The 25594-nt window shown below is 43.2% G+C and overlaps 1 protein-coding gene across 2 annotated transcripts in view; it reads right to left on the bottom strand.

The window, feature by feature from the left end:
- LOC124039703 (uncharacterized protein C8orf34 homolog) overlaps positions 1-25594 on the bottom strand; it is a 198383-nt gene that overhangs the window by 92803 nt on the left and 79986 nt on the right. For both annotated transcript variants that reach the window (XM_046355955.1, XM_046355956.1), the window contains exon 7: positions 10924-11090. In XM_046355955.1, coding sequence (XP_046211911.1) covers positions 10924-11090 — 167 coding nt within the window. The remainder of the gene's footprint in view (positions 1-10923; positions 11091-25594) is intronic.

The following is a 25594-nucleotide window of genomic DNA, read 5'->3' as shown; positions in this document are numbered from 1 at the left end:
TTGGCTTTGGGATAGTTAAAAGGCCAGTGCTAGAAGACCTGAGGGACCTACTGGGTACATAACTTAAAAGCATGTCTGACATGTATTGGGGAGCACAATCGTGGATTGATTTAAAAACAAACAGAAGCATTTTTAAATGAATTCTAAAACTCAGGCAGCCAGTGCAGAGACATTAAAACCGGTGTAATAAGTGCTCTCCTTCTGGTCTTGGTCAGTACCCGTGCTGCAGAATTCTGTATGTTTTGCAGTTGATCAATGGCTTTCTTGGGTAGACCAGACAGGAGTGCATTACAGTAATCAAGTCTGCTTGTAATAAAAGCATGGATAAGTTTCTCTGTATCAGCTTGAGAGAGAAACGGCCGCACCTTGGCAATGTTCCTCAGGTGGTAAAAAGCTATTTTGGTCACATTCCTCATGTGTGATTCGAAATTGAGTTCAGATTCTAAAATAACACCTAGGTTTTTTACCTGGTGTTTTATCTTTAATGCCGTGAATTACAATGTGTGGACAGATTCTCTCTCTGTGCTTTGGCTCCAACAATAAGTACCTCGGCCTTGTCTTGATTTAGCTGGAGGAAGTTGTGATCCAAACAAGTATTTAAATCACTAATACAGTACAATAATTTATCTATGGAGCTAAAATCCTCAGGAATGTAAAAGTTGTGTATCGTCTATGTAGCAGTGAAAATCAATGCTATGCTTTCTGATAACGCTGCCAAGGGGTAACATATATAAACTGAACAGTACCGGACCCAAAATCGAACCCTTGTGGAATGCCACATGTGATATGTATTCTCTATTAGTTATGTTCACCCAGGGTTACGCTATTTCAATCTCCTACTGTCCTCCTGAATCCCCTAGAGAGTAAGGGTACACTACCGCCTCCCCCCCCCATGTTCGGGGGACCCCCGGCCGGGTGGTACAGAGCACAAAAGCGCATCTGTTCATTCACAGAGGGGGTTCTGATATCTCCTGTACGAATATATGACCTTAATAGAGTGTCCTGGTGGCGTGTTTGTGTAGGGGGTTTATGGTTTGTTTGCAAATAGGAACAGGGTCACTATTAAGCTCCGGTGAGACCGAGGACAGGGGTAGTGCGAGTGCTCAGTCCAGACAACTGACAACAACCGCTTTAATGCAGTAACCTTCTCTTACCTACATGTTCATTTAACGGTAAGGCAGGAGATGGCAGGGAGACTTCATTGTCAGTTGGAGAGGAGAATACGTTATTGCAACATGGCTGTATGTCGCTCTGGATAAGAGCGTCGGCCAAATGACTAAAATGTCATGTAAATGTACCGTTTCAGAAAGGGGTCAGCTGGAGCCCTCTCGGGAGGAACTGGCCCTCTCTGTTGTTTTCTGAACTAACCATAGAACAACACAGTGCTGCCAGCTGAAGGCTGCTTCTCTCCACCAGCTCAACTTGTTACTTGTTGTTTCTGTGTGTGGTTTTACCAGCATCGTCTGTGGAGACGGTTATGCTTTCTCCTTGTGTACGTTCCAGTGGTTCATAAAGCCTGTGTCACATTCGTTTCCAGTGTGGATTGTGCTGCAGGTAACACTAGGCAAAAGGACATATACTTGAATGTGATGTCATATAAATGAATGTGATGTACTAGCCTCTGAATCCCCAGTATTTGTCCCGGTCTATAACAGTCTATAACACACTTACCTCTAATGGTGGGAAACACAGACGGACAGACACAGAGACAGTTTGGTTGACTATTTGGCTTTTACATATAACCATTCAAATAGTCAAATAAAAGTACTTGTTTTGGGCTGTGTATTTGAAAATACTCAAATGCACAGAAAAAAGTATTTGAATAAAAAAATACACAAAACCACATGCATTTGAACCGAGGTCTGATATTCACATGCACACACTACTGGCATACTACCCTCCCCCCGCAGGGCCACCAACCCCCCCAATAAAAAGGTTGTATAAAATACTATATTCTCCCTGGAGGTCGTTGCCATAGAATTAGGAATTAGAATACTACAACTGACATGGACATTCTTATGACGAGATAAAGGTCAGCCATTTTGGTCAGGGAGTTGGTTTGCCACTGCTGTGATAAGGTGTGTGTGTGTGTGTGTGTGTGTGTGTGTGTGTGTGTGTGTGTGTGTGTGTGTGTGTGTGTGTGTGTGTGTGTGTGTGTGTGTGTGTGTGTGTGTGTGTGTGTGTGTGTGTGTGTGTGTGTGTGTGTGTGTGTGTGTGTGTGTGTGTGTGTGTGTGTGTGTGTGTGTGTGTGTGTACACGCATGAACACCTGGAGTGGGCTTGTCACAGAATATGATAATTCCTAGGAAGGGCTGTGGCAGTCATGAAATTTCGGCAGCCAGTGATTGTCAAGCCAATCACTGTCAGTCTCATGGTAATTGACCGTAAATGAACATAAACACATTGATGCAGACCTTTGGAACATCTACATTTTAAAAGTCTAATAAATCCATTTAATACAGTCTACACCATTACAATAAATCCATGATTTATTTTAGACCGGTCTAAAGAAACATGATATGAAGAAATAAAGTATATCATACTCTGAGTTGTCCTTACGTTAGGTCCTGATCCGGCTATGCCGTATGGCTGTGTGCTACACTAGTTCATTTAGTAGACAAGATTAGCTTACAATTCCGTTGCATTATTTTATATTATAATATGAAGAATACAATTGAACATAGCTGAATAAAATAGGAAATATATTATCTACAAACAATTTGAAGGAGTGAGCAAACACATCTATTCTCTGTTGAGAGGTTAACAAAGAAACAGGTCCTCCTATATGCTTCATTTAGAGTTATGGAACTTTAGTTGTGATACAAATATTGGGCTGTAATGTTTAGAATTTTAATACATTCTAAGGCTGCATGATGCGACTACAATTATGATTGGAAAAAAAGTTGCATGAAAGGCATGAGCTCTGCTTTGTTTTTAGCGCAGGCTGTACACACTTCATCATCAGTCTTCATCAATTTGGCAAGCGCTTGATAATACCTCGAATTTCCCTGCGGCATCCCCTTTGTGTGGTCATAATGCTTCCTGAACAAATCCGTGCCATTTGCGGACAGTGTCTGTTGTGCCCTTGGGCTGAATATAATCATTATAATTCCCTTCTCCCATCTGCATGCTCCAAAGCACCTCTCACTCAAATGGCTCTCCGTCACATGATCGGGTCTTTCTCACAGGCTACAAGTGAAGACAAACACTTCGAGGACACAACTGTGTGCGTCCTCATCCAATTCCCGAGGCGTATATTCAAGATATTGGAAGAACTGTCCACATTTACTTTTCGTCAGCCAACAAGATGAGTAGGCCTAACGAACAGCAAAAGCACCAGCCTATGTCATTCTACTATCCCCCATAGTACAAGTTGACCCATTCTATTCTGTGCGAGAAATAACTATTCCAAACACAGTCTGGGAAGGTTATGGGATGGGATAGATCTCAAATGAACACAACCACTAACATCACAAATGTGGCTCACATAACAGATCAGAACTTTTAGCTTGAAATATTAATAAACTATTAGCCTATTTCTCCACGTTATAAGCAGAGGAAATGGGCACATGGCAGTAGGCTATAAGCAGGAATGTTCCATTAGCTGGAAAACACCATTCTCAAAAGTGAACGCAAATGCAATTATGCATGTCATGTTTCTACTATAAAGATGCATTGTTATGGTGACAATGATCTTCCCCAAAGGCGAAACGTATGTGCTGTGTGTATGTATGCCAGTTATGCTGTGTGCTTCATTTGAAGAAGTTATTTGGCCACTTTAGTCGGGATACAAACCCTATCAAAACATACAGTGTTGTGAAAAAGTATTTGCCCCCTTCCCGATTTCTTGTTTTTTGTCACATTTAAATGTTTCAGATCATCAAGCAAATGTTAATATTACACAAAGATAAACCAAGTAAACACAAAATGTAGTTTTTAAGTGATCATTTTATTTATGAAGGGAAAAAAGCTATCCGAACCTTCATGGCCTATGTGACAAAGTAATTGCTCCCCCTCGTTAAATCATGAATTTACTGTGGTTAATCACATTTTCTGGAAAGCTGAGTTTAATTCCGCAAGCCACACCCAGGCCTGATTACTGCCAGACCTGATGAATGAAGAAATCACTTAAATAGAACCTGTCTGACAACGTGAAGTAGGCCAAAAGATCTCAAAAAGCAAGACATCATGCTGCGATCCAAAGAAATTCAGGACCAGTTGAGAAACAAAGTAATTGACATCTATCAGTCTGGAAAGGGTTACAAAGCCATTTCTAAAGCTTTGGGACTCCAGCAAACCACGGTGAGAGCCATTATCCACAAATGGAGAAAATTTGGAACAGTGGTGAACCTTCCCATGAGTGGCCGGCCTACCAAAATTACCCCAAGAGCGCAGCGACGACTCATCCAAGAGGTCACAAAAGAACCCACAACAACATCTAAAGAACTGCAGGCCTCACTTGCCTCAGTTAAGGTCAGTGTTCATGACTCAACCATAAGAAAGAGACTGGGGGGAAATGGTTTCAACGGCAGATTTCCAAGGTGAAAACCACTGCTGACCAAAAAGAACAAAAAGGCTTGTCTCACTTTTGACAAAAAAAAAACATCTTGATGATTCCCAAGACTTTTGGGAAAATATTCTGTGGACAGACGAGACAAAAGTTGAACTTTTTGGACTTTTCGTTACATCTGGCGTAAACGAACATCATACCAATGGTCAAATATGGTGGTGGTAGTGTGATGGTCTGTGGCTCCTTTGCTGCTTCAGGACCTGGGCAACTTGCTGTGATTGATGGAGCCATGAATTCTGCTCTCTACCAAAAAATCCTGAAGCAGAATGTCCGGCCATCAGTTCGTGACCTCAAGCTGAAGCGCACTTGGGTTCTGCAGCAGGACAATGATCCAAAACACACCAGCAAGTCCACCCCTGAATGGCTTTAAAAAAACTAAATGAATGTTTGGAGTGGCCTAGTCAAAGTCCGGACTTGAATCCGATTGAGATGCTGTGGCGTGACCTTAAAAAGGCGGTTCAGGCTCGAAAACCCTTCGATGTGGCTGAATTAAAACATTTCTGCAAAGAGTGGGCCAAAAGTCCTCCACAGCGATGTGAAAGACTCATTGCCAGTTATCGCAAATGCTTGATTGCAGTTGTTGCTGCTGAGGGTGGCACAACCAGTTATTAGGTTTAGTGGGCAATTGCTTTGTCACATAGGGCCATGAAGGTTCGGATAGCTTTTTTTCCCTAAATAAATAAAATCATCAATTAAAGACTGCATTTTGTATTTACTTGGGTTATCTTTGTGTAATATTTACATTTGTTTGATGATCTGAGACATTTAAATGTGACAAATGTGCAAAAAAAAACAAGAAATCAGGAAGGGGGCAAATACTTTTTCACAGCACTGTATATGCCTATGGGCTAGGCTACATGAGGTGTGTGACTATGATTTGCCTTACTGCATTCAAGCTGGTCATCATTCACAAGTGATAATATCTCATCCACAAGTGATAGGCTAATATTGTCACCCATCAGACTATTCTTGATTTAATCACGTATTTACATATCCTGAATAATATATGTGTGAAATTTGTTTTGATTTAGAATGAACCATTATCATGTACCTGTATGGGGAAAATACATGTCATCTATGCACTTAAATAGCGAATGGAGGACGTTTTCCTGTGGTTCGTTTTCATGCCAGCCAGGTAAGCTATACTCTTGTTTTAAAGAGAAGCAATGTGCTTAATAGTATTAATGTTGCGAAATAAATATAGTAGGCCTAGACTATAAAAAGCTGATGGGATCCTCCTCTTTTTAACAGAGGCCATCACTCTGTTTTCTCACACACTTACATAACTTATAGAAATGTTGTGCAACATGAGCTCATAGACTCTCATGAAGTGTTTGATAAGATTTTTGATTACATTTGCATTGATGTCAGATATATTGGAGGGACAGTAGAGTGCTGAGTACCAGGCAGTTAGCAAGTTAGCATCAGCAGGATCAGAGCTTGGAGAAGCCTAATTAACGTGACTAAGCGATCACATGGAATTTGACTGCCAGCATGACTCTGGTGTGGCTGGTGTGGCAGTAATACATTTACCGTAAAAGCCCTATTCCTGGCTTGACTTAGTATCACAGTTGTGTGAGCAACTGGAGTCATAGAATAACAAAGACACTCCTGGCTTGGCATGCAGTACCCCATGCCAGCTCCTCAGTGCTTTGTTACAATATGGTGGTTTGGTTTGGTCAAAACAAGAACAGTGACAACACATGTCTACAGAAAGTGGCAGAGTCATCATTGCACCTGGTTAGTTTGGCACGCTGTGTGTGTGTGTTAAGTTGGTAACCCTCTGCTACACACAGATGGTGGAGTCTGGCAGAAGCTCAACGAGTGGGAGAGAGAGACACCAGTGGCCCAGTCTGAACCATAGAGAACAACAATAAACACCAGGGTCATGTTCAGCACGTATAAAGCGACAAAAACAGAGGAAAACGGGGAGGTACTATCTGCAGTCCAATAAGAAATGCTTTTTTACTCTTTGTTGCGCAGTGCTTTGCTACGGTATGCCCTAGTGAATACACCCCATGGTTCACAGGAGAATTCAGTGTCAGTCACTGGCTCCTACTCCATCTGTGGCCACTAGAGGTCTGTGTAACCTCATATACACAGTGACTCAAACATCCACTTCTCTAGTATGTTCACTCACAGATTGCTGTAACAATGAATGATCTACAAACTACATTCCTGGATCCATACAACTTTGTGTGCATCTCAAATGGCACCATATTCCCTATATAGTGCACAACCTTTGACCAGAAACCTATATGGAAAAGGGTGTCTTTCGGGATGCCACCTTCGAATACAGGCTGTGGCTGCGAATACAGAGGTTTCACACCGCGTCCTTCCAGAAATCTCTTTCTCGAACCTAAGGATCCGAATCACGTTCTGCGCTTGCGTTACTTTACGCACACTACGTAGCTACTGCTCACACTCCTGCTCCCTTCATGTTTTTCTCTTTTACTCACCCTCTTCTCAACCATGATGACGTAGCCCGTCTCTGCCTGTGTAGGGACAGCTAAAATAAAAACCGTGCAGCGATTTTAAATGAACATTCCAAAAAACAATCCCTGTCTGTTATAAGGAATATTGCACTTGCACAAGCAGGACGCAGTCCCCACGTTTTGTGTGATGATGTAGGCTAATCTCTATAGTTGCTGCCATGTCGTAGCCACTAGCCAGAGTTCCTGAAAAAAGAACACGAATACTTTGACTGCCTGCCTGCCTCCTGCTTAGCCGATGCTTGCAACGATGATGAAACAACAACATTAATTGTCTAATTAGACTGCGTGTCTGTGTCTTGCTTGTGTTTGAAATGCTGCCTAGATAGCAGCGTGTAACACTCCAAAAACTGTCTGCGTTTTAACCTCATGCAGGCCCGACGAACCACTATTACCGCTTCTCAAAGATCATACAACTGCAGCACAAGAAGCACACCTAGCTGTTCCACCTCTGGGCAGCCGAGCTGTATACAGCCGAGCGTGTATCTGGACCAGTAACCAGAGTCTGACAGCGGTGCGCTGTCCTTACATCTTTGTCAACTACCGCTTAAGACAGCATACTATTTGTAATTGATCATCTTCATTTCATCGTGAAAGTAGATGTAAAAAGAACGAGTCAATGTTCGCAATGATGATGAGAAAATAATATTCAACCGCTATTTTGACTGTAGTGTCTGTCTTGCTTGTGTTTGATATGCCGGCCTAAATGGCTGCATGTAACTCAGCAGCTAAGGAGAACATGAAATCACAAGACAGCCTTTGCGTCGTGCTTAGGTTTGCAATACTTTTACAGCAGGCGACAACGTTTGTACGAACATGCCGATCATGTTGTTTTGTGCACAACATCAACATGACAGCTGCATGTAGCCTAACGCCCCTCCTGACAAAATGACATTCAACCGCGCTTGAGGCAAGGAATGCACAGTTCGAACATGTCGACTATGTCTTTAGCTTCGACTGTAAAAATAAAATAGGGCTTTAGTTTTAGATATCAAGTTTCCCTCCGAGGGTCAGGAAATGGACAGCAGCAGCGGAGTGGGCAGCACAGTGGGCAGCAGAGTGGGCAGCACAGTGGGCAGCAGAGTGGGCAGCACAGTGGGCAGCAGAGTGGGCAGCACAGTGGGCAGCAGAGTGGGCAGCACAGTGGGCAGCAGCTACATAAAAGTAAATTCTGCACATGCAGAGAAATATCTATCATTAGAGATTTTTATCAAGTCAGGTTCCAGAAAATCTGGAACCGCAGCCACTCTGTTGGATATTATCTCCATCACAACTCCCTGAGTCCTAATCAAAACAGTGTGGCTTATCTGAAGTCAAGTTCAGATCGCATGATGTCCACTATAATTGCAATCCTCTGTTTTTGTCAGCTTAATTAAGACAATAGGACAGTCCTATTGTCACCAACCACTGGGCATCTCTGTATTTCTATAGTCTGCAAGGCCATTAAGTAAGACTGATAGACCTCTCTCCCTCTCTCTCTACCAGGACCGGCCCAGTCTCAATGGGCTGTACCAGGCAAAACCCTTCACTATATTAGGCCAAGCCTTCACACAGAATCACAAATGACCTCATTGCATCATCCCCTCTGAACATCTGCTATCTGTGGACTAGACTGTCGGCTATAGCCGTTAAGAGTCAGACACACAGCTATCAGAATTATGATCAATCAGAGATAAGACCAAGCAGGGTCATTTCATATAATCAACTCACAAAATGCCCCTTTGATTAAATATGGTTTATATAGTGTGAAACGACCAACAGAGTCCTCTCCTTCTCGAACAGGGAAAACATTAAACACATATGAATAATTAGTCTACTTCAGCTCATCCAGACGCCACTTTACAAATGAGCACTCTGGATGTGCTGTGCTCTGCAGATGACACGGCCTTCTGAAGTGGGGGAGGACATTGATTATCTGTCACTACAGAAGAGACTAAGGGGAGAGAGAATAAGAGGGGGAAAGGGGATAGAGATGGTCAACTACTGTGTAATTGGACTCCTGCTTCCCCATCTGGGGAGAGGGAGTGGCCATGCAAGACACTCAGACAGGAATGAGCGGAAAGGATGTGGTCCGTTCTGTTCAGTACAACAAGTTGGTCTACACGCGTTACAGAAAGTCATGCTACGCTAAAGCATGACTTTGGCTGATCTGTATTTGAACATATACTGCAGAGCAATAGGTGTTGGAAAAGACAGAAAGAAATAGAAAACAGCAGGTAATCTTAGGGATTTAAAGTAGCATTTTGTAAGGCTATGAGTCAGCTATTTCCCTCTGTGGGTGTGTGTTTCTCCCTTAGCATGAATCGAGTATCAGAAGAATGAGGCCTTTCATTACAACAGAGCCAGAGCCCAGGGATAATCCCCTTTGTACTTTATTCTACCTACCTACCTATCGCTGGAGGTAAGGATTATAATGCGGGAGAGAGCGGGAGAGAGCGGGAGAGAGAGAGAGAGAGCAGGAGAGAGAGCGAGAGCGGGAGAAAGAGAGAGAGCTTTGATAACAGAGAACACTACCTTTACAAGAAAGAGAACAAATTGAATTTGACATGAGACAAGATACCTCAGTGCCTGGTCAGACAAGGTGACAGGAGGAGAAAGAACAGACACCCCCTCACTGTGCAATCCAGGAAAAGCACCTCAAGTCACACAAGAAACTTCCGGGAATCAAAAAAGACCCTCAAACAAAAAATATAAAGGAATATAGTGTTTGTTTGTTCACTCATTCATTGCCCTTATGAATTACAGCCTAAATTGTTATGAATGGTTGAATCACACATTTCTTGACCAACACACACACATACGCACACTGGTGCTCAGTGTGTGGGAGAGGGCATGATAACAGGTAGATAAATACATCTCAACCCCACAGTGTACTTCACATCAACTGAGTTGAGCTGCGACATCGCAAAGTTTTTATCAAAAACGATGGATTTGGCACGAAAATACTGAGAATAGCAATTACACAGAAAAAAACACAGTACATTGTGGAGTTGAGTTTTACTTGGCCAGATAACAGGTGGCTGTAAGCACTGTGAAGAACACAGCAAGACACTTCTAAACCATTCTGTACTACCATGGAGTAGCAATGTAACGGATGGGAAACGGCTAGCTAGTTAGCGGTGGTGCGCGCTAAATAGTGTTTCAATCGGTGATGTCACTTGCTCTGAGACCTTGAAGGCTTTTGTGGAGCAATGGGTAACGATGCTTCGTGGGTGACTGTTGTTGATGTGTGCAGAGGGTCCCTGGTTCAAGCCCGGGTATGGGTGAGGGGACGGACTAAAGTTATACTGTTACAGCTACACTACAGCATGGGAATGTGTGTGTGAGTGTGTGTGTGTGTGCATAATTTGTTTTGTTTCATCTAGTTTGGCTGTGGATTATCATGTATCTGTTATTCATGGTTATCCTACATTTACTGTACACAATTTGTCTTGCCTCTTAGATTATAGAGAGAGACCATTTGCAATGCAATCATCTGTTGTCTAGAGCCTGACTGTCATGTAAGTGTTTCTTATTCACAAAGGAAGGAAATTCCGTTCAGTGTTTATGAATGTGTTTTCCTTAATCAGCATATCTGGAGGTTGTTGTTGTTGTGGAATTTGGTAGTCTAGCTCAGCCGTAATGAAGACGCTAGCAACATCTTAAAGTCAGAACTCAATGACCCTCCATGAAAATAGAGTCATTATCTTCACTGGCATATTTGAAATGTGAATCAGTATTCAGTCTGGTTTTGTTTAGTAGTTGTTAGTGGGAAAATGGGGCTTGAAGAGCAGAAGATGTGAACCCATCGACCCCTGTGCGTGAATGCCTGTGTGTGTGTGTGTGTGTGTGTGTGTGTGTAAGCACATTTTTCTGATCTTACCCAACAGTTCCATGGCATCATCCTCATCCTCTATTTCCTCCTCGGTGAGTGAGGGGGCGGAGCTATGGGCGGAGTCAAAGGAATCCTGGGACAACATGGCCGCCAGGAGCTTCTTGTGGTGCTGCTGCTGCTGCTTCAACCCTTTACTCTTCCCCTCCATCTTCACACTGGAGATAGAGGAAGGGGAGGGGTTACAACAGGAATAGGAGAGGTTAGAATGGGAAGGGGCGGGGTTTTCAACCTGCCCCTGACTGAGTCTGTAATACCAACATGTTTCAAGCAGACCACCATAGTCCCTGTGCTCAAGAACACTAAGGTAACCTGCCTAAATGACTACTGACCCGTAGCACTCTAATTTGTAGTCAGGAATTGCTTTGAAAGGCTGGTCATGGCTCACATCAACACCATTATCCCAGAAACTGTAGACCCACTCCAATTTGCATACCGCCCCAACAGATCCACAGATGATGCAATCTCTACTGCACTCCAATCTGCCCTTTCCCACCTGGACAAAAGGAACACCTATGTGAGAATGCTATTTACTGACTACAGCATGGCGTTCAACACCATAGTGCCCTCAAAGCTCATCACTAAGCTAAGAATCCTGGGACTAAACACCTCCCTCTGCAACTGGATCCTGGACTTCCTGATGGGCCGCCCTCAGTTGGTAAGGTTAGATAACATCTGCCACACTGATCCTCAACACTGTGGCCCCTTGGGTGTGTGCTCAGTCCTCTCCTGTACTCCCGGTTCACCCATGACTGCATGGCCAGGCACGACTCCAACACCATCATTAAGTTTGCTGACGACACAACAGTGGTAGGCCTGATCACCGACAACGACGAGAAAGCCTATAGGGAGGAGGTCAGAGTCCTGGCCGTGTGGTGCCAGGACAACAACCTCTCCCTCAATGTGATCAAGACAAAGGAGATGATTGTGGATTACAGGAAAAGGAGGACCGAGCACACCCCCATTCGCCTCGATGGGGCTGTAGTGGAGGAGGTTGAGAGCTTCAAGTTCCTTGGTGTCCACATCAGCAACAAACTATCACAGTTCAAACCCACCAAGACAGTCGTGAAGAGGGCACGACAAAGCCTATTCCCCCCCAGGAGACTGAAATGATTTGGCATGTGTCCTCAGAAAGTTCTACATATGCACCATTAAGAGCATACTGGTTGCATAACTATCTGGTACGGCAACTGCTCAGCATCCAACCGCAAGGCACTACAAAGGGTAGTGCGTACGGCCCAGTACATCACTGGGGCCAAGCTTCCTGCCATCCAGGACCTCTATACCAGGCAGTGTCAGAGGAAGGCCCTAAAAAATTGTCAAAGACTCCAGTCACCCAAGTCATAGACAGTTCTCTCTGCTACCGCACGGCCAGCGGTACCGGAGCGCCAAGTCTAGATCCAAAAGGCTTCTTAACAGCTTCTACCCCCAAGCCATAAGACTCCCAAACAGCTAATCAAATGGCTACCGAGACTAATTGCATTGTCCCCGAACCCCCTCTTTTACGCTGCTGCTACTCTCTGTTATTATCTATGCATAGTCACATTAACTCTACCTACATGTACTGTAGATATTACCTCAATTACCTCAACTAACCTGTAAGCCCACACACTGAATCTGTACCAGTACCCCCTGTATATAGCCTCACTACTGTTATTTTACTGCTGCTCTTTAATTATTCGTTGTTTTTATTTCAACACTTATTTTTCTTAAAACTGCATTGTTGGTTAAGGGCTTGTAAGTAAGCTTTGTATTCGGTGCATGTGACAAATCCAATTGGATTTGATATCACAGACAAAAGGAGAAACCCAGACATGACACAGGATGTATGAATCTAAAGCATCCATTTAGAACCTCCCCTCACCACCAAATATGGTGGTGAAAGGAAGTCCGGTGGTGGAAAGTGAAGATGGAGCTCGTTGAAAATGTTCTCATTGATGAAACATTCCATCTCAATACGGTTTTCTGTTCCTAAAACTATAATCTGTTACGAACAGATTTTGTAGACTTGACCCTTTCTAAAAGTTGTTTTAAAAAATGGTGTTGTTTAGAAGGAGTGCAATTCACAGAGTAGGTATTACCAAACGGAAATATGCTCTGCCCACCTCCTTGCTTGTCCTGCCCACCATGCTTCATTTTCTCCCTTTGGAAACGACACCAATGATACCTCTTGGTTTAGTTATCAGTATCTTTGTTTGTATGGTTAGAGCTTGTGTTAATCTGCTTCAATCATTTACTCCTCATCTTTTTCTTCACACCGTATAGACAGGAAGAGAAGTTAGAACATTGGGACATTGGATATGTTATTATAGCCACAGCAAAGAGCTGTTCCTGTTAAGTTTGCACACCCAGGAAAGCCCCAGGCCTTCCTTTTGGTTCTACTTAGTAAGATCCGATACACTCTAAGGAAATGGTTTATTTCCCTGTTAGAAAGACATAGATTCACCCCTATCAACAACATCTTTCTAGCTCCTAGACAGTTTTGCAGTATATTTTGTGTGTGTGTGTGTGTTATTTCTTACATTATTTGCTCCAAATGATTTTGGATATTAGATTGGAGGCCACTTACCAGCATTTTGACCAGAAATTAGACTTCCCTGAATTGGATCCTTTGTTTGAACTCCCCGAGGCAGTTCCATTCATCCCCGAGGCAGTTCCATTCATCCCCGAGGCAGTTCCATTCATCCCCGAGGCAGTTCCATTCATCCCCGAGGCAGTTCCATTCATCCCCGAGGCAGTTCCATTCATCCCCGAGGCAGTTCCATTCATCCCCGAGGCAGTTCCATTCATCCCGGGGGATGCACCAAAACGAAGACGCCGGAGAAAAGGAAGAAGAAGTGAGCTCTCCTAGTCAGACTCGGGAGGCGTGCATCCCGTCCACCGCTTCAGAGTATATTACTCACTAACGTTCAGTCTCTGGACAATAAAGTAGACAGGCTCAGGGCGAAGATCTCCTTCCAGCAAGACATCAGGGACTGTAACATACTCTGTTTTACAGAATCATGGCTCTCTCTGGATATATTGTCCCTGTCCATCACACAGACAGGAAGAAAGAACTCTCTGGGAAAAATAAAAGTGTATGTTTCATGATTAACTACCAATGCTGTGATTGTGGTAATGTTCTCCTGATCTAGAATACCTCACCATCAAATGCCGACCGCATTACCTCGTGAGATAATTTTCTCTGGTCATTATCACTGCTGTGTATTTTCCCTCCAAAACCGACACCACAACGGATTCTTAAATAACTACACTGGACATTGTGCAAACTGGAAACCATATATTATGAGACTACATTTATTGCAGCTGGGTACTTAAAATCCATCTGAGGAAAACGCTTCCGAAATGTTATCAACACATGTACTACTTGCGCATCGTACACTCTGGATCATTGCTATTCCCCCTTCCGGGACAACTACAAGGCCCTCCAAATAAAACCAATTTTCTCCTCCGGTCTTATCGGCAGTAACAGGAATTAGCTGTGGTAAGGACTGTTTAATGTGGGTCTGACCAATCAGAATCTACGCTTCAAGATTGTTTTGATCACGCAGACTGGGAAATGTTCTGGGTTGTGTTTGAGAATAGTATCCACGTACACACTGACTCGGTGACTGAGTTCATCAGGAAGTGCATAGGGAATATTGTTCCCACTGTGATGATTTGAACTTATCAAAAGCAAATACTGTAGATAGATGGCAGCATTCACGCAAAACTGAAAGCAAGAACCACTGCATTTAACCAGGGCAAGGTGACTGGGAACAGGGACATGTACAAATAGACCTCCGTAATGCAATCAAAGATGAAAACATCTTAACCCACACCCTAGACCCACAACAATTTGCATACCGCCCCAACAGATCTATGGATGACATAATCCCCATCGCACTGCACACTTCCCTATCCCACCTGGGCAAGAGGAATACCTATGTAAGAATGCTGTTTATGGACTACAGCTCAGCCTTCAACACCATAGTGCAATCCAAGCTCTGCACTAAGATCGAGGCCCTGTGCAACTGGGTCCTGGACTTCCTGATGGGACACCCCCAGGCGGTGATGATAGGCAACAACAACTCTGCCAAGCTGATCCCCCACAGGGGGGCATGTTCAGTCATTTTGTCCAAACAGATCATCAAGGTAGAGGGATTATTTTAAATGTGTTATTGGACAATAAACAGATAAGGCTTATTAACCTATATGGTCCAAATAATGGTGATCCAAGCTTCTTTGAATATATATATGAGAATGTATCAACTCTACAAGCAACACTAAACTCTATTATTATGGTGGGGGATTTTAATACGGTTTTAAATACCTCTATGGACCGTAAAGGAAATCACACTACAAACTATCACCCTCAGGCACTTAAGGAAATCATGAATGTTAGTGGATTTATGGAGGCTTAAATACCCTGACCTAGTGAGAAATACATGGCGGAGGCTTAATCAAGCTAGTCGTCTTGATTGCTGTCTTATGTCATTCTCTCTGGCACCAAAAGTTTTAAATTGGGTTGATAGGGGACAGAATGCGGTCGGATCATCACATATGACATATATATTACTCTTACAGAATGTCCACGTGGGAGAGGATATTGGATGAGAACTTGTTTATAACTAGGACAGAAGCATTTATAACTGACTTTTTCCAACATAACATAGGTACAGCAGATCCCCTTATTGTATAAGACACTTTTAAATGTGCCTTTAGAGGCCATGCAATTCAGTACTCATCTATAAAACAAATGCAATTTAGATAAAAAGAGTCCATATTAACAAAGGAAATTGAAGGACCAACAGCACAGTTAGATTGCAATAACAACTATACCTTGGAGGCACAGAATAAGTTAGAGGAAAAACAAAAAGAAATGGAGGATCTTATTCAAGAAAGATCCAGTGTAATATATTATAAAAAATAAAGCGAACTGGACGGAATATGGGACAAAGTGCACCAAATAATTTTTCAATCTTCAACATAGAAATGCTTCCAAAAAGACTTGTTACAAATTATGGAGTCACGCATGATTCACCAACTTATATTTTGAAAGAGGAAGTAAAGTACTTTGAGTATATGTTTTTGTTTAACCGAATCTAATTGTATGGATTTTTTTCCTATTAATAATGTGAAATTAACATCTGTCCAGAAAGACTCATGTGAAGGCCAAATTACAGAGGAGGAACTTCTTGATGTTTTTCCAGCCTTTAAGGCTGGAAAAACTCCAGGGCTGGATGGCATACCAGTGGAAGTACTGTATACCAAACTTTTTTTTTTTAACTCAGAGGACCATTATTAGCATGTTTTAACCACTCCTATATAAACAGTAGATTATCGGACACGCAACAAGAAGGTTGTCACGCCTTGGTCATAGTATTTTGTGTTTTCGTTATATATTTGGTCAGGCCAGGGTGTGACATGGGTTTATTTGTGTTGTGTTTCGTATTGGGGTTTTGTAGGCATTGGGATTGCGGCTGAGTAGGGGTGTACCATAGGTTTGGCTGCCTGAGGCGGTTCTCAATCAGAGTCAGGTGATTCTCGTTGTCTCTGATTGGGAACCATATTTAGGTAGCCGGGGTTTCACTGTGTATTTTGTGGGTGATTGTTCCTGTCTCTGTGTTAGTGTTCACCAGACAGGCTGTATAGGTTTTCACGTTCCGTTTGTTGTTTAGTATATATTTAGTTATTTCATGTATCGTCTTTTCGTCATTAAAGAACATGAGTAACCACCACGCTGCATTTTGGTCCGACTCTCCTTCAACAAACAAACGCCGTTACAAAGGTCTGATTTCATTAGTACTGAAACAGGATCCAAGTGGTATATATAAAGATCCAGTCCATTTAAAAATTGGAGGCCTCTTACACTTCAGTGTTGTGATGCAAAAATTCTAGCTAAATGCTTGGTGCATAGAATTTAAAAGGCATTGTCAGATATTATTCATCGTCATCAGACAGGTTTTTTACATGGATGACACATTGGAGATAATATAAGACAAGTACTGGAAACAATAGAATACTATGAAATATTGGGGAAACTACGCCTGGTTTTGAAAAGGCTTTTGATAAAGTACGACTGGAGTTTATATATAAATGCCTTGAATATTTCAATTTTGGAGAATCTCTTATAAAATGGGTTAAAGTTATGTATAGTAACCCTAGGTGTAAAATAGTAAATAATGGCTACATCTCAGAACGTTTTAAACTGTCAAGAGGAGTAAAACAATGTTGTCCACTATCGGCATATTCAAATTAGATACAACAATAATACTGTATTAAGGGATTAGAAATCCGTGGCTTGGCCCCTGGGTGGCGCAGTGGTTAAGGGCGCTGTACTGCAGCGCCAGCTGTGCCACCAGAGACTCTGGGTTCGTGCCCAGGCTCTATAGTAACCGTCCAAGCCCGGGGGGGCCGACGCACAATTGGCATAGCGTCGTCCGGGTTAGGGAGGGCTTGGCCAGTAGGGATATCCTTGTCTCATCACACATCAGTGACTCCTGTGGCAGGCCGGGCGCAGTGCGTGCTAACCAAGGTTGCCAGGTGCACAGTGTTTCCTCCGACACATTGGTGCGGCTGGCTTCCGGGTTGGATGCGTGCTGTGTTAAGAAGCAGTGCGGCTTGGTTGGGTTGTGTATCGGAGGACGCTTGACTTTCAACCTTTGTCTCTTCCGAGCCCGTACGGGAGTTGTAGCGATGAGACAAGATAGTAACTACTAACAATTGGATACCACGAAATTGGGGAGAAAAGGAAAAGGGGGTAAAATTTTAAAAATAATAATATATATTTTTTTATTTTATAAAAATATCCATGGCTTAAAAACAAAGGTGTCATTTTACGCTGATGATTCATGTTTTCTTTTAAAACCACAATTAGAATCCCCCCACAGCCTCATAGAGGATCTAGATACTTTTGCTAAACTCTGGATTAAAACCAAACCACTTATGATAACTGTACCATATTACATATTGGATCACTAAAAAAATGTAACTTTTACATTACCGTGTAGTTTACCAATAAAATGGTCTGACGGGGATATGGACATACTCGGTATACAAATCCCGAAATATAGAAATGATCTCACTCCAATAAATTTTAATAGAAAGCAAAAATAGATAAGATCTTCCTACCATGTAAAGGCAATACCTCACCCTGATTAACTCTTTAGTCATCACTAGTTGCTTATGGTTTTGGCCATCACAAAGCCCTGACCTCAATCCTATAGAGAATCTGTGGGAAGAACTGAAAAAGTGTGTGCAAGCAAGGAGGCCTACAAACCTGACTCAGGTACACCAGCTCTGTCAGGAGGAATGGGCCAAAATTCTCCCAACTTGTTGTGGGAAGCTTGTGGAAGGCTAACCAAAATGTTTGACCCAAGTTAAACTATTTAAAGGCAATGCTACCAAACACTAATTGAGTGTATGTAAACTTCTGACCCACTGGGAATGTGATGAAAGAAATGAAAGCTGAAATAAATCACTCTCTACTATTATTCTGACATTTCACATTCTTAAAATAAAGTGGTGATCCTAACTGACCTAAGACAAGGAATGTTTACTATGTTTAAATGTCAGGAATTGTGAAAAACGGAGTATTTATATTTGTATTTGGCTAAGGTGTATGTCAACTTCCGACTTCAACTGTATGAATGTTTATATATATGAATCTATCCCCAATATTAAAGCTGATCCACCCCTTAAAATAGAAAAATGTAAAATACATTGCAGGCTGATTGTGTTGATGGTGTGGGGTGTGTTTTCATGGCACACATTGGGCCCCTTAATAAAAGTGGAGCAATGTTTGAATGCCACAGGATATCTGATCATCATTGCCAATAAGGTGCATCCCTTCATGGCAGCAATGTATCCATCTACAATTCGATTATTTCAGCATGATAATGCCCCATGCCACAAGGCTAGGATTGTACTAGCCTGCCCAGTCACCAGATCTCAATCCAATTGAGCATCGGTGGGATGAGATGGAACGAGCAGAGATCCACTACCAGCCAACTTGACACAACTGTGGGAAGCATTGGAGTCAACATGGGCCAGCATCTCTGTGTAACACCTTCAACACCTTGTAGAGTCCATGCCCCGACAAATTGAAACTATTCTGAGGGCAAAATATATTAGGAAGGTGTTCCTTTTGTACACTGAGTGTATATATACATTGCTCGTTGTGAAATTTCTCCATTTCATTACTTTGGATTTGTGTGTATTGTTCTGTATTGCTAGGTATTACTGCACGGTAGGAGCTAGAAATACAAGCATTTAGCTGCACCTGCAAAAACACCTGCAAATATGTATACGCGCCCAATAACATTTTTATTTTATTATGATTGGATTCTGTATCTCTGAGGCTGTGTGTATCTGTAGGCAGGTGCAGCTTCTCTACCCAGTACACAGTGTCCTCACACTTAAGTACCTCTCAACATGGCTTCCACCTGGCAGCTATTCCACGATCGTTTGAGAATAGGCTGTGTCCCAAATGGCACCCTATTTCCTATATAGTGCACAACTTTTGACCAGGGTTCATAGGGAGTCCTGCCATTTGGGACTTGGTGTATACAAACCAACAGGGCCATTAAAGTAGAGAGGTAGACACTCACACTTTCCTCTGTTGATTACCAGGAAGTGAATAGGCTTGGATAATTATTAACAGACTCGAACTGAGGAAAAGAGTAATTAAAATCACAACACAACATAGAGGAGGTGAGGCTACAGAGAGAGAGAGAGAGAGAGAGAGAGAGAGAGAGAGGCGGGGGCAGAGACCGAAAGAGAGAACGAGAGAGAGAATAAGAGTGAATGAGAAAGAGTAAAAGAGGAGAGAGGTTGAGAGAGAGCAAGAGAGAAAGTTAAAAGAGAGCAACAGATCACGGAGGGGAGGTTGCAGAGAGGGCGTGAGAGAGGGAGTAGATAGAGAGAGAGAGAGAGAGAGAGAGAGAGAGAGAGAGAGAGAGAGAGAGAGAGAGAGAGAGAGAGAGAGAGAGAGAGAGAGAGAGAGAGAGAGAGAGAGAGAGAGTGAGAAGAGACAGAGAGGAGAAAGAGATTGAGAGAATGAGAATATAGAAGATAGAATTAGGATAGTGTATTCAGTATTCACTGCACCCCTGTGTGAGAGATATAGTCAGCATTGGTGCAGTTAGCTGCCATTAGCAATGGGGATGTTACACTGCAGCGTTGCTCCCTTTTGTATTGGGTTGCTGAGAAACAGTCCGTGGGAAGCCAGAAGTGAAAGCCAGAAGTGAAATGAAATGTCATCTTACTGTGCCGGCGGGAGTCACTCTACAACAGACCCACGTTTGGAAAGTCTGTTTAATAATACGGCCTTTTAGATATTCACCCTGTTTTAATGACCAACCGTCCTGCCCACGGGCACAGTAAGTTGAAATATATTTTGATTTAACTTTGGCTTCCCACTGACTTTTTTTTGCGCAACCCAATACAAAAGGGAGCAATGCTGCAGTGTAGCATCAGCAGTGCTAATAGCAGCTAGGGTGCAGTCAGCCTGTCTCTGATCTATCAGCGTCAGCGTGTCTCTGTCCAAGACAGCTCCTTTGTCGTTGTCATGCCAAACATATTGGCTACAGCAGACACCGAGGCAGTTAGAGGAACAGATGGGTTTTAGAGCTATGATGTACTGAGGCAGGGAACTGGTCAAAACACCACAGCTCTGGTAATCACAAGTCTTTACAAAGCACATAGAGGATGCATGTTCAAAGAATATCGAATCTTCAAAAGAAATAACCGACATATCAACAAGTTCCCCATAGCTAGTTTGATTGAATAGTGACCGAAGTCCTTACAATGGATCCAGACAAAGAGGATATGATTATAAAGCAAATAAAGGATACATGGTCTGACAATAGAAACCTGTCCGAACACCTTGTTGTTTCTCATATCAGGTTTGAATGAATGTGGCCCAGTCCATTCAAACGATCCAGACAAAGGACTGTGTCCCAAATAGCACCCTATTACCTATTACAGTCCACCATGCGCCCTGGTCAAAAGTAGTGTACTATATAGGATACTGGGTGCTATTTGATGGGCAGACAATGGCTGTGTGTTCTGTTGTAGCTATAGAAGCTGAGTTATGGAGCAGGTCTTGCTGCTTTTAATGATCCATGATGGACTCCAGGAAGAAAACCTTCTCTAGAATCTACACGCTGTATCCTTTAATCTGGGTCCTTTCAAAGAGCAGGATGTTAAATTACAATGGAGGAACAATTTATAGAATGCATCTTACAAAACACCACAAAGATACAATGCACCACAAAGATACAACGCACCACAAAGATACAACGCACCACAAAGATACAACGCACCAGAAAGATACAACGCACCACAAAGATACAACGCACCACAAAGATACAACGCACCAGAAAGATACAGCGCACCACGAAGATACAACGCACCACAAAGATAAAACGCACCACAAAGATACAACGCACCACAAAGATACAACGCACCAGAAAGATACAGCGCACCACGAAGATACAACGCACCACAAAGATAAAACGCACCACAAAGATACAACACACCAAAAAGATACAACGCACTAGAAAGATACAACGCACCACAGAGATACAACGCACCACAGAGATACAACGCACCACAAAGATACAACGCACCAGAAAGATACAGCGCACCACAGAGATACAACGCACCAAAGATACAACGCACCAGAAAGATACAGCGCACCACAAAGATACAACGCACCAGAAAGTTACAACGCACCACAGAGATACAACGCACCACAGAGATACAATGCACCAGAAAGATACAATGCACCACAGAGATACAACGCACCACAGAGATACAACGCACCACAAAGATACAGCGCACCACAGAGATACAACGCACCACAAAGATACAACGCACCAGAAAGTTACAATGCACCACAGAGATACAACGCACCACAGAGATACAACGCACCACAGAGATACAACGCACCACAAAGATACAACGCACCACAAATATACAACGCACCAGAAAGTTACAACGCACCACAGAGATACAACGCACCAAAGATACAACGCACCAGAAAGATACAACGCACCAGAAAGATACAACGCACCACAAAGATACGACGCACCAGAAAGATACAACGCACCACAGAGATACAACGCACCACAGAGATACAATGCACCACAGAGATACAATGCACCACAAAGATACAACGCACCACAGAGATACAACGCACCACAAAGATACAACGCACCACAAAGATACAACGCACCACAAAGATACAACGCACCAGAAAGTTACAACGCACCACAGAGATACAACGCACAACAGAGATACAACGCACCAGAAAGATACAACGCACCACAAAGATACAACGCACCACAGAGATACAACGCACCAGAAAGTTACAACGCACCACAGAGATACAATGCACCACAAAGTTACAACGCACCACAGAGATACAACGCACCACAGAGATACAACACACCACAAAGATACAACGCACTACAGAGATACAACGCACCACAAAGATACAACGCTCCACAGAGATACAACGCACCACAAAGATACAACGCACCACAGAGATACAACGCACCACAAAGATACAACGCACCAGAAAGTTACAACGCACCACAGAGATACAACGCACCACAAATATACAACGCACCAGAAAGATACAACGCACCACAAAGATAAGACGCACCAGAAAGATACAACGCACCACAGAGATACAACGCACCACAGAGATACAACGCACCACAAAGATACAACGCACCAGAAAGTTACAACGCACCACAGAGATACAATGCACCACAGAGATACAACGCACCACAGAGATACAACGCACCACAAAGTTACAACGCACCACAAAGATACAACGCACCACAGAGATACAACGCACCACAAAGATACAACGCACCACAGAGATACAACGCACCAGAAAGATACAACGCACCACAAAGATACAACGCACCACAAAGATACAACGCACCAGAAAGTTACAACGCACCACAGAGATACAACGCACAACAGAGATACAACGCACCAGAAAGATACAACGCACCACAAAGATACAACGCACCACAAAGATACAACGCACCACAGAGATACAACGCACCAGAAAGTTACAACGCACCACAGAGATACAATGCACCACAAAGTTACAACGCACCACAGAGATACAACGCACCACAGAGATACAACACACCACAAAGATACAACGCACCACAGAGATACAACGCACCACAAAGATACAACGCACCAGAGAGATACAACGCACCACAGAGATACAACGCACCACAGAGATACAACGCACCACAAAGATACAACGCACCAGAGAGATACAACGCACCACAGAGATACAACGCACCACAGAGATACAACGCACCACAAAGATACAACGCACCACAGAGATACAACGCACCACAGAGATACAACGCACCACAGAGATACAACGCACCACAGAGATACAACGCACCACAAAGATACAACGCACCACAAAGATACAACGCACCACAGAGATACAACGCACCAGAAAGTTGAGAGCCAGAGAAAAGAAAAAACTAAAGTACAATTCACTGAAAACCATGGACTAAGCAGAGCAGAGACAGACTCCTAGAATAAACACAAACATCTGCATAACTTCACCCTGCTGCTGAGGTGGAATGGCTTTATCTCCAGCTAGGGCACAAACTGTGTGGAAGAGGAATCAACGACCCAATAATGCCTCCAATTTAATATCCACAGATGAAGAAATGCACTATAGTGTGTGTGTGTGTGTGTGTGTGTGTGTGTGTGTGTGTGTGTGTGTGTGTGTGTGTGTGTGTGTGTGTGTGTGTGTGTGTGTGTGTGTGTGTGTGTGTGTGTGTGTGTGTGTGTGTGTGTGTGTGTGTGTGTGTGTGTGTGTGTGTGTGTGTGTGTGTGTGTGTGTGTGTGTGTGTGTGTGTGTTTTGCACCAGCTCCATATTTGACATAATAATTCATTTCCATATCCTGTCTGGGATGGAGGGTGTGTGTTAGGGATTAGGACTGGAGAGCCTTAATTGGATGAATATCTCATCAGAATGACTAGGACTTACAGATTCCAGGGGGAGAGAGGGAGGTCAGTACTTGAGAGGAATGGAGAGAATGAGCCAGAGCGAGAAGGGGAGAGAGAGAAAAAGAGAGAGAGATACATAGAGAAAGAGCGAGAGGGGGAGAGAGAGAAAAAGAGAGAGAGATACACAGAGAAAGAGCAAGAGGGGGAGAGAGAGAAAAAGAGAGAGATACATAGAGAAAGAGCGAGAGGGAGAGAGATTAAACATCTTCATATCCTGAGCAGGAAGAGTATTACTATGCTAATGTGCCGTATCATATGGATTAGGCCAAGCGAGACTGGTGGTTCTTTTCAGAGTACTTTGTTTGTGTAACTTTTATTTGCAATTCTAGCGCCGGCCTGTGTCCCAGACGGTACCCTATTCCCGAAATAGTGCAATACTTTTCACAACAGGAGCCCTGGTCAAAAACAGGGAAGTTAATACGGAACAGGGTGCCATTTCGGACACAGTACTAAGTATAAGGTTCTGCTTTGAGACTTCAGATGAAGCAGTTGCATTGTAAGTTCTGTTTGTGAGAAATGTTGAGTTGCATTTGTTGTTCAGATTTTTCAAGTATTTTCAATGGGGAATCTCCTCCTCTCTATTTCCTTTAATTCCTTAGGGGGATCTTTGTCTCTCTTCCCCTCCTTTCTCTCCCTCTCTTTAGTCTCAGCCATCTACCTCCACAGGGACCAGGCTCAGGTAATGTGTTCTATTATAAATGACAACAACGACGAAAACACCAATCAACACAACATCAAATAAGAGACGTAGCTAGAATCAACTTAGAATCAAAATCTGAATCAAACTAATATGCTGTGTAGCACTCTCACCCCCCTCCCTCTGTTTTTACCAAACCTTGAGTGTGTGTGCCCTGGAGAGGGACTACGCCTCTGCTCAACTTCCCTGAGGGGAACAAGATAGCTCCTACCTTCAGAATCACAGAGAGTATATCACAAGACCTCGACTACCAGGGACATGATAGAGAATGTGTCCAAAATGGCACCCTATTCTCTATATAGTAAACTACTTCTCTGGTCAAAAGTAGAGCACTGTATAGGCAATAGGGTGCCACTTAGGACAACACAGAGTATGACTCATACTGGAGAAAGGAAAGGACTACATTACCTGCTGTTAAAGTAATATAAAGTTGGGGTTTGTCATGGGAATACTGATATAAGAACAATACAGTTAAAATAGGGTAATTAGAAGATAAAAGATTAAAAGAAGAGTAGGAGTGGGGAGGGGAGACGAGAATGTAGTGTGAATACAGGAGGAGGGAGGAATTAAGTAAAAGAGGTGAGAGGGAACGAGAGAGGGGCGAGAGAAAGAGAGAGGGGAGAGAGAGGGCTGGAGAGGAGAAAAGAGAGAAGAGGGAGAATGAGAGAGAGGGTGGGGGGGTGAAGGGAGAGAATGAAAAGCGAGAGAGGTGGGATTGAGATGTCCCACACTGCACTCTGTCTTCCATACTATCTGTCCCAAAAAGCCTCTCCCAGAATTCACCTGGCTCTGCCTGATTTCCCAGAAGCCCACCACTCCAATCTTCCATTCCCCCACCCCTCCATTTCACCCTCACCTACTGCAGATACATACACACAGGTAACTGTCAGCTCTCCTCAAACTCTAACTGTGAAGGA

The sequence above is a fragment of the Oncorhynchus gorbuscha genome, linkage group LG07 (assembly GCF_021184085.1).
Source record: "Oncorhynchus gorbuscha isolate QuinsamMale2020 ecotype Even-year linkage group LG07, OgorEven_v1.0, whole genome shotgun sequence".
Lineage (NCBI taxonomy): Eukaryota > Metazoa > Chordata > Actinopteri > Salmoniformes > Salmonidae > Oncorhynchus > Oncorhynchus gorbuscha.
This window is presented reverse-complemented; position numbering and strand designations above follow the sequence as displayed.